This window comes from Thalia democratica, chromosome 1, assembly GCF_965202585.1.
Source record: "Thalia democratica chromosome 1, ktThaDemo2.hap1.1, whole genome shotgun sequence".
Lineage (NCBI taxonomy): Eukaryota > Metazoa > Chordata > Thaliacea > Salpida > Salpidae > Thalia > Thalia democratica.
The window spans coordinates 25,968,231-25,979,037 of record NC_139165.1 but is presented as its reverse complement, the minus strand read 5'-3'; the positions used below and the strand labels follow the sequence as shown (position 1 = coordinate 25,979,037).

At 22.3% G+C, this 10,807-nt stretch overlaps 1 protein-coding gene across 1 annotated transcript; it reads left to right on the top strand.

The window, feature by feature from the left end:
- The first annotated feature begins 5,158 nt into the window (after window positions 1–5,158).
- On the top strand, window positions 5,159–10,231 carry LOC145848742 (uncharacterized). The gene is made up of 2 exons (XM_082954018.1): window positions 5,159–5,704; window positions 10,067–10,231. The coding sequence occupies exons 1-2, from the start codon at window positions 5,159–5,161 to the stop codon at window positions 10,067–10,069; spliced, it is 549 nt and encodes a 182-aa protein (XP_082810144.1). The 3' UTR covers window positions 10,070–10,231.
- The last annotated feature ends 576 nt before the right edge of the window (window positions 10,232–10,807 follow it).

Sequence of the window (10,807 nt, the reverse complement as noted above, 5' to 3'; positions counted from 1 at the left end):
ATGGAAAATAAAAGTACCATATGTGAAATGCTTGTGTTAATAAATTTATTCGTATTGTATCACATGATGTTATCAAGTTTAATAATATTAATTAATAGAATTAAAAGTTTAGTATTTGGTTTTTTTATTTGTTATACATACCAATATATCTACAATTAAGACAAAAGTTATATTGAGTTTATTACTTAACAATTGTTTCACGCTAAAGCGGTGATCTTATCTAGTTAATAATGTGTTTGTACAAACCTTGAAGATCAATATGTTAGGCGTTTGATTCAGTAATTATTATATCATAAAAGTTTTAATTTATACAAGTTAAACAATTTGAACCTTATTTTATGAATTGGCTTAAAATTTGAAAATGCTAAAATAATAGTTTTCAATACAAGTTTTCATAACTAACTATATATAAAATAATTTTAGAAACAAAAGCATTCTTTGATAAAAACTAATTTTTGTTACGATAAAGTACTAAACAGACTGCTTTAAATTAAAAAAAAATACATTATGGCTTTTAACAGAAGATAAACAAGTCTGCATAACAAAACATGCATTAACGTTAACTAAAATTAAATTCTTATTCTGAAAGGCACTTTGTCATGCAATAAGATTGTATGTGTTTTGTGTAAAATACTTGTAACATAATGTATGTTATGCATAAAAAGTAAGAGGACATAAAAATAAGTTCAAAATGGTAACATTTCAAATATAAAATTTAAAACTCATAAATTTATGTTGTTAATACAACTATATTTACCTGGAAACGGCTCTAAATCGACAAAGACTAAATTGCACGACAATAAAACTGCACAAATGGACAAAATTGCACGAAGACGATTTTGCATAAAGGGTCAATTTTGCACGAGTTACATTTTTGCACGGGAGTAAAAGAAAATGTGAAAAAAAAAAGAACAAATTTAAAAGATAGTTTAATAAAAAATAGCTACCGACCGAGATTAAGGGTAACAGTGATAGTAAAAATGAAAAAAATTACTAATAAAAACTATTATCAAAAAAAAATTAAACTACTAAAAAAAAAAACTAAAAAAAGTCTTACCGACCAAGGGTAAGAATTAGGGGTAACAAAGATAAAAATAAATAAAATAAAAAAAAATTAAAAATAATAAAAAGTCTATTATAGGTAATAATACCCCTTGTGCAAAACTGTCTTCTGTCTTTTGTACAATCGTGGAAATTTGACAGCTACCCTATTATACTATAACACTTTTTTTTACAAAAAAGTGTAATAATAATTAATAAATAATATATCGAAATAAGGCAAACTTAAAGCTTTTACTTTTAGTAGTAAGGTATTTAATAAAAAATTAAACTTTAACTTTTTGAACATTAAAGGAATAGGTTTAGTGATTAAAGTTTTAGTAAAATCTATAAACTAGTAGCTTCACTTACTCAAATTTTGGTTATTGTATTAGCTATATTATTTATTGACTGATTATGTTTATATACTTTAAAATCAATTTTGAAACAATTTTATTGTTTTAATTGGGCTAAAAGTGCTTAAAACCTAAAATAATAATGATTTACTTGATAGTTTAATATTTAATTTAATTTAAAAAGTACATATTAGTATATTTTGTTCAAATAACTATTAGTTAAGTAAGTTAATAACACGTATTGTTACAGTTCTTAGTATTATTAAAAGATTTTTAGTCGGAATTTGAGTAGGGTTAATTTAAATTGTTGTGCATCCTTATAAAAAAAATTTATTTTATTCACTTTAAAGCTATTTTTAATTACGGTAAACCTAATCAGAAAATTCTTTTTTTATAAGTTTAGTACAAAATATAAAATAAATATCTTTCTTGTTAAAGTTTGATTAACGAACATGTTACAACAATGATTAAGTCTAAAATATATCAAAACAGTGAATAAAACTATTAACATAAATCTACAGTTATAGCTAGGCAAATACTAACACATCTTTCCCTGATTTTATCTACAATCGAGATGAAACGATTCATTTACCTAGAAAATTAAAAATATTTAAAAACATTTTTTTTAAACGAGGTTTAAAATGTTTAAACAAATATTATCTATAAGCTTAAGAAAACCAGTACAAAGACTTCTAAAATGAATAAATACTATAAAGTATTATATATTTCTTTATATCTTTTTGCTGTTCTAACCCTTTACTATTTAAACAAGGCTAGTCGATTTTAGGAAATTTTAAACAAATATAATAACAAAGTTATACAAGTATGTAAAAAAAATGTGCGACTATATATAAACATAAAAGAGTTTCCAATCTGTTTAAGTTCTATTTAGTTTTGGTGTTTGTGATAGGTGTGTATTGGTAATTTATACTCCTTAAAAATTTATTAAAACTAAACATATATAAACATCTTTAGCTAAATGGAACAATAACACAAAAAGCTTATAAAAAAAATTCAGTGATCAAATAAAACCTTTAAAGTAGAATTTAGAAACTTATGATCAATGTTTTGAAACAGGCACAGTGAAATGCTTTAAAATATCTTTATAATTACCGATATCTAGAAAAGTAGACAATATTATTAGATGCAACAGCTAAACAAAATCTGTATTTTAAAAACGTTTTACTGAAATTATAATGAACTTTTATATTTTTTTAACTAAATGTATCAACTAAACATTTATATAGTTACTTCTTTTTTTGTCTATTGTACTTTGTTTAAAGTTCTTTGTTCTGTCTTGGACAAAACTTTAAAAGGTATCTTAGAGGTGTGCGACTCAATAACCGAAAAGTTCGTAGTGCACTAGTTGCTAGGACTATATATTTTGAGTTTTTTTTTGACTTGCTTCACTATCAAACTGTTATGAATTTTTAAGCAAACCAACACTTGTATGATATATAATTTAAAATAAAACTTCAAAAGACAACAAAACTGAAGATCTAGAAAGTTATATTTATGACAAACATCGAACAATATAAGAACTTAATATCACAAAATCGCTGTAAACAATGTGATTTTTATAAAGCGAAAAGTAATTGGTGAAAAACGTATCGTAGATTGACATAAGATAAAAATAATTTAATTAAAACAGGTTTTACAGCTTTAGTTGCTAATTACAGGTTTATATGTACTGGCATGTGACTAAATTTAACACAACTTAAAAATATATAAACAAAATAATTCATGTAAAGTACAAAATTTATTTATTTTCGTACCGTATTAAAAACTGTTACCAAAAAGAATAAACTAGATAAGTTTTATAAGTGTTTAAAAAAAAATAAACTAACGTATCCGAACTTGACCTATGTAATTACAAAATTTATTGATTACAGCTTAATTTTACCACAAAGGCGGCTTTAAAGTTTTAATTATGTGACCAAAAGTATTGTTTTCAATTTATTTATAAAAAAATATTTTGTTCTAAAATTGATAAAATTAAAAAGCAAAACCTTTAAAAAAAAAGTGTAGTTATATAAACTACTTTCTAAAGTGTTATTTTTTACCAACCTTGAAAACAAAATTAATTGATAGAAAAAATTTTGTGATTTCTTTCTACAAAGTAAACCTACTGATAACTTACAATTTAAGCACGATGGTTTGCATTTAGTTGCTTATTAGTGTTTTTAAAAACTAAAACCAAGTGTTTTTTAACACGGTAATCAGTGTTATTTTATATTTACTTTTCGAAAGGTTTGCATTAGAATTTCTTAAAACAAAAACAAAAATTAACCTGCTAAAATTAAAAGATTAGAGTTATTCACTATAAGTAGGTATGGCTTAAAATGCCAAAGAAAAAATAGTAAGACAAGTTATATGGCAAAAACATGTAAAGAACATGATTGATTAATAAAATAGTACTTCTTCTTCTGATACACTGATCCTATAACAGCTCTGTAAACTAATTTATTTTATAAAAGAAAACTTCTACTTTATAAAAGTTTTTGCTTTAAATTTTTTGTAACATAACACATTAATTAATTTGATTTTGTGTTCTAAAAATCATGTTATCTGTTATATATATATATATACTGTTGTTTCAAAGTTTTAATAATCTTAAAAATATAAAGAAAGATAGATATAAAGGTATATGTATTCAAAAAAATTTAACTGAAATATTCGATTAGTCGACTTTTTCATAAATATTTTAAAAAGAAACAACTTCTTTACAGCTTAAATTTTATTAACAGTCGTAAAAAGTTATTTTCTGCCTTAATACACGAGACTTTTTTAATGAAACTTTTTCTGGTGGCTGGCGCCTTTGAGCTTGAAAATTTTTCGATTTTATAATACTTTTTTTTGTTTTAGGTTTTTTTTGTTTTCGCTCCAACATTGCATAGTCAGTTAAAAAAAAATTAAGAATAACCAGAACTTAAATTTAAAAACTTGTATTTTGTTTTTTTGTAAAGTTAGTATGATAAGTAATAAAACAATTATGTATATATATGTTTTTTTTTTTCATTTAGTTAGCTTTTTAATTTCTTAAAGCTTAATTAGGTTATTTTGTTTAAAGAACTCTTTTTTAAAGAAACTAAAGTTAACTAAAATTCAGAACATCTAAAAGGTAAAATAAATGGTTATAAACTTCTGATAAACATTTTTAAGCTAAGTATTTTGTTTTAAGTGCATGAAACTTAAAATAATTATTATAGAAAAGTTTTATAACTCAGATTATTTGGTTAAGCTAATTTTGGTAATTATTACAAAAAGAAACTGCTTATCTTTTAGTAGGTGTTTTAGTACTTTAAATTTAAATAAGTTGTTTTTTAATTATACTGTTGTTAATTGCATTAGTCTGATATTTTTAAAGTTTATAAAACATAGATAGAATTGTCGTATTTCTAGTTAATCAGAAAGATTTTTTAATATTATATTTACACTTGTAATTATAAAAACGTTTAACAAAAAAATTATAAAAGAGTATAGCATTTCAGTTATAAAACAAACAAAGATTTTGTTAAAGTGTGTGAAACAAAGCTTAAAAAACTTTTAATTACCTCCTTGACTTTTGAAGAAGTAGTTTTTTAAAAAAAAGTTTTATTTTTAAGGATATTATATCAAAATGTTGGAATATAATTTATTTAAAACAGTTTGAATCGGTAAAATACTTTTTTTTTCATAGTCCTTAATTTAATACAAGTTGATAGCATTTAATCGTACACAATAAAATATAAAAATTTTATAGGATTGTATATAATAGAATAATAATGAACGAATTCACCTTTAACGGTTCATATTATTACGTAACAAAAGACCTTCAAAACTTCACCCAAGCTCAAAAAACTTGCCACCGAAACTCTAGTGAAATCGCCAATTTGAAAACTTTAGATTTTGAGAAGTTTGTTGAGAAAATAAGAAAAGTCGAAGGCTTTATGTACAACAACGTCCTACGAGTGCAGCCTTTCAACAAAACCATAAAGAATTGTTTTGGAGTATTCGATCTTTTATGGATAAATGTGGACGAAGGTGTTTCTGGCAGCGTAAACGACGTTTGCCAAGGTCATACGCGTTTTAAAAACGGCATGTACAAAACTCTGTGCTCTAAACCAACCGAATCACTAAATAACAACTCACTATGTGATATTTCAATCGATTCTGGTAGTCCCCTGGTTGCTATAGTAGTGACTTTGGTAGTTATATTGATAGTTGGAACATTCATAGTATTGTTTTTCTACTTCATGAAGAAAACACGAACAAAACTGATGCAAAAGAGCAGTGTTTGTCAAATTGAACTCGTTGAAAGCAGTAATGAAGTAAGTAACAATTATCTTTCAATTAAACTAAAATAAACTAAAATATATAGTCACAAATTTAAAAACGATAAAAACTTATTAAAGGAAAAATTAAATCAGTTGCACAAAAAAGAAGTTTTTTTCTGTGATAATCATCGTGAAGAAACCAAACCGTTTGTTTAAATTAGTATATAGTACTTAAAATAATACTATTAGTCATTAAAACATATTTTTAAGAGCTTAACTTTTATAGGTAATTACTTTAAAACTTGTTTAATTATGAAACCAGTTATGAACCTCAAATGTTAGCCATATTAGCTTAACTTATAGGAAATATTTAAAAAATTAAAATAATAGGTTCGTATAAGAAATTGTATAGCTTAATGTTTTAGATTTTTAAAAATAGTTTTTGTTTTAAAACGATATTAAACTAAACCTAATTTTTCTAAGATAACTTTAAGACATATTTTTAAATATTAATTGTATTAAAGTTTCAGTAAGGCTAAAAAAAAATTAATGAAAATGTTTGTGAGAGTTTTTTTCTGTTTAGATAAAATTTTAATGTGGCGATAAATTCAGAAGCTCACTGTAAAATTTAAGTCTAAAAATGCTTAAGGTTTGACCTACTTTCAACAAGTGAATTTTACTTTCATTAATTACTCCTTCAATTTACACTATTTAAATCATGTTAAACGTACTAAAAGTTTTATTTGTTTAAGAATACGTAACTAAAATTTGTTTTGCTAAACACTTATTAGTATTTTACAGCGTCCGCCAAATAAACAAAATTCTAAAGTTCTATCATAAGTTATTTATTTTCACGTTTTGTATGTAATGAACATCTAAAACAATAGGTTATTAATGGATTATGTTGAAACAAAGTGCATGCTTTTTCTTTTGAAATGTTATTTATAAAACTAAATTGACCTATTTTTTTAAAGTCATGTATGTTTTACAAAACTACGAAAAGTCGTATACAAAATGAAACTCTTTTGAAAACTATTCAATTTATATTTTGACTAATATTTTCCAAGTATATGTATTGCTTTGTTTTAAAATTCTAGCGTTAGTTTGCAATTAACTTTATTATTATATAATAAGAAACTTAGTAAAATAGTATTAAATGTTTATTAAATGCAACAATACGTTAAACAAAGTTAATTAAAAATTATAGATGATAATTTAATAATTAAATTTTTGTAAATAATAGCAAAAGCTAAATCTTAATTATTTCATAATAAATATTTGTTATAGATTTAAAAAGTTTTTTTTTTTAATTGTTATTAGTATATATATAATATGTTATTATATATATACTAACATATACTAATATAATATATACTATGTAATTAGCTATACTTTATAATCATTATACATTATTTTATTAAATTCAATGTTGTGCTGCTTACTTTGTTAGTTTATAAAATTATTTATCCAAATTTCAAGCTATATTGAAATAAAATATTTAAATTTTAGCAAAAATAAAATTTATTTAATTATTAGCTTTTACATAACAATTATAACGAATAGCTTAAATAGGATTTTGTTTGCTTGGTTAACAAATGATTTCAATAGTGCTAATAAATAAGTTCATTTATAAATTAAGTGTTAAAAGTTTTTTTAACAACAATTTATCTATTTCTCTAAATGTAATATCTAGTTTAATATAATCAGAAAAAGGCCTTAAAATATATTTTTTAAATTTATATTAATTTAGACTGAAATACAATCAAATGTGTTTTTTTTTTGTATTTTCTACATCTAATTTTGTTAAATATGGAAAATTAGTTTATATACTGTGTTAAAAACACTATTTTACACGTATTTCAGAATAAAGCCTATTTTGCGCAAAACTTTTATATATACGAACAGTTAAGTAATATGACATATTGATCCATTAACTGAGCTTGGAAATTAAAAACACTTTTATTTTTCCGTGGTCTTTTTGAAATAGTGTTATAAAGTATTCATTTGAATAGTATTTATTTAATAAAGGCTGGGAAAAGTTGTTAGAAATTTGAAAAGTAAAACTAAAACTCTTAAAGTAATCTTAATACAACTTTTTGTATCTAAAGTTGAAGTTTAACACAAAAACAACCGCAGATAGTATTTTATATCAAGTTTTTGTCAATTTTAATATATGTAGTAAGTTTTTATTAATTTTCTATGATTCTATCTATTAATTTTATCGACTATCACTTAACGACTTGTCACTAAGCTTATTGTTTAATAGTGTTGTATTATAAATCTAAAATAGTAAACATTTTATAAATCTAAATAATTTTTATGCTCAATTTACAGATTGTTACCGCATACATCTTAAATATTTGTATTTATTCTTATGAGAGGCTTGATTAACAAAGCATAAAACTAATTTTACTGTAAAATATTGTCTGTTTTGCGAAACTTATACAATGATTAAGTTGTTATGTAAAGTAAGCAAAATTTTATACCAAATTTTAAAGAAACAAAATATTACCGCAAAAATCATACGTGTGTTTTAATATATTACAAATACAAATTGTAGATATCGTAATATTTCAGCAAAAAGGAAAAAAAATCAATAAAATAAATATACTCATCAGTGTTCAGCATATCTTATACTGATTTGTTCCGTTATATTTCATTACTAAATTGAATACTTATCACCATAGAAAAATACATTAGTTTAGCTTTGTATTCTCTAATGAATAATTTATTGAAAAAAGAAAGATAATAGGTATAACTAACTTATTTTCAAAACAACAAATTTTTTATAATAAAGTTTAGATATAAAGCTATCATCATTTTTAAAAGCAAAAATACATATAATTGAAATTTTTAAAACTCTTTTTATTAAAACAATCACTACTACTGATAATAAAAAAAGTAGCTCAATATAACATTAAAGTTTAAAAGTTGAATACAGCTTGACTAAAATTTATTTTTTGTTAAAATAAAAGTTTCAAAATTGAAATTAATTTGACCTAATTTAATTTTGTTGGTTGAAAGTTTTAAAATTTAAACTAAATTTAACCTACTTTAATCTTTGCTAAAAAAAAGTTTAAGAGTTGACAATAATTTTGACCTAAGTTGAATTTTATTGAAACCGAAGTTTACAAGTTTAAATTAAGTTTGATAACTTTTAATTTTTGGTTTTTACGCTCAATTTAAAGGTATGTCAATAAAAAAGTTTAATCGATGATGACTTAAAAATGTTTTGTAAGTATGTAGCATCGTTTTATTATAAATCCAGTATTTGAACTTTTTTATATTGCTATATGTTCTAAAGGTAAACAACTAAGTTTTCAGCTAAGCTTTTAATTTTGAATTACTTTGATGATTTAAATTATAAAGCTTGTGTAAAATGTGCAATAGTTTTAACTTTAGCTTTAAGGCTTGCACAGTTTTTAGTCTAATATCTAAAATTATATTTTGAAATTCAAAAGTTAATATGAATATTTAAGTATTAAACAAAATTTTGTTTAGTGACTTGCTTTTTTTTAAAGACTATATTTTTATTTCTATTATTTTATTTTAGATAATTATATTATATTTTTAAAGCTTACAAAATTTAAAGACCTTTTAAATATTTTATGTACACAACTGCTATAAAGTTCTCTTGCGTTAAATTTAAATTACAAAAAGTTTAAAAGAGTCATAATTTTGGTTTTTTGTAGACTTAAGTAAATTATAAAAATCAATTTATCACTTAAGTTTTATTAAATAAAAGTCAAAATATTTCCTGTCTGTAGTCTATTTATAGTTTAAGTCGTAAACTTTTGCAAAAAAAAAACTTATCTTCTTAGTTTAATGATATTTGTTTCAAGTTGTTTATTTTTATAGTTTGTGCTAATATAAAACGCTAAATAATATAATAAAAAGCCCAATATAAAACTCACGTTCAAAAGTCATTAAATACGATCTACTTTCACACAAGTATTCACACACTTTATAAAATTAATTTTATGAGCTTAATATTGGTGTAAAGTATAAATAATCATAAAGCAATACTCTAGTCTTAGCACTTTATTTCGTATTGTTTTTGTTTAAAAATTTATAAAATAGTGTACTAATACATTTTCGAAGTTTTTTATAACTTTAGTTAACAACTATTTAGTTATTAATGTAATGAATAAAAAAGAAAAATTATGACGGTGTTAAATAACATAAAAATTTATTTGTTCAAGTTTAAATTTTAAAATACAAAATAAAACTTAAAAAAATAGTTTTAGTGGCTGAAGACTTTTATGCTTAATAAATTTTTAGCTTGTACTAAAAACAACTTTTTTTTACTTTAAATTAAAGAAATTTCTATGATATTTTTTAAAACGTATATTTAGCTAAAACAATATTAAAAAAGAATAATTAAAAAAATTGATTTCTACAATTTCTTTTTAACAGTGAATCAAGAGTTTCATCAAGAGTTAACACAGGTGTCACAGGTATCACAGGTGTCACGAAACTTGAATCAGTAAAACATTTGCCCACCTAATAGTTGGAAAATAAAATGAAATCTTATTACTACCATTAACTATTAATTGTTTATATCTAATATAATTTTACTATGTGTTTCAGCTTATAAAACATAAGATATTTTAATTACTGTAGTAAATAACTTTAATATTGATTTTAAAAAACGTACATAGTTTTTGTTTTTAAACTGATGATGCTCTTCTAGATAAAATCTTTTTTTTTAAACAAAAGGTTTGAAGTAATTTTTTTTTATATTTCTAAATGGTTTTTATAACTTCAAAGAACATTTATTTAAAATTCAAAAGTTTTTAATTTTTTCAAATGATTTAGCAAGAAAGTTATGAAATTTTTCTAATCGTTTTAATCGCCTTTTTTTTGTAATACTCGTTAGTTATAGTTGTATCCTTCTTATAAAACACAGCTAAATGTAAATATAACTATAAAAAAAAGTAAAATAATTTGTTCTTAATTGTGTAAATCGAAAAACTATATTACTCTTAACTTAATCTATCTTAACTTAAACTTTCCAAATAATAAGTTTCTTTTACACTAATATATTTTGGCAATGTTATAGAAATTTATTTATCATACTTGTTTTAGTTGTAATTTCTTTAAACTTTATAAAAGTACTGTAAAAACTAAAAATTAAAGCTTTTTATATACATTGTT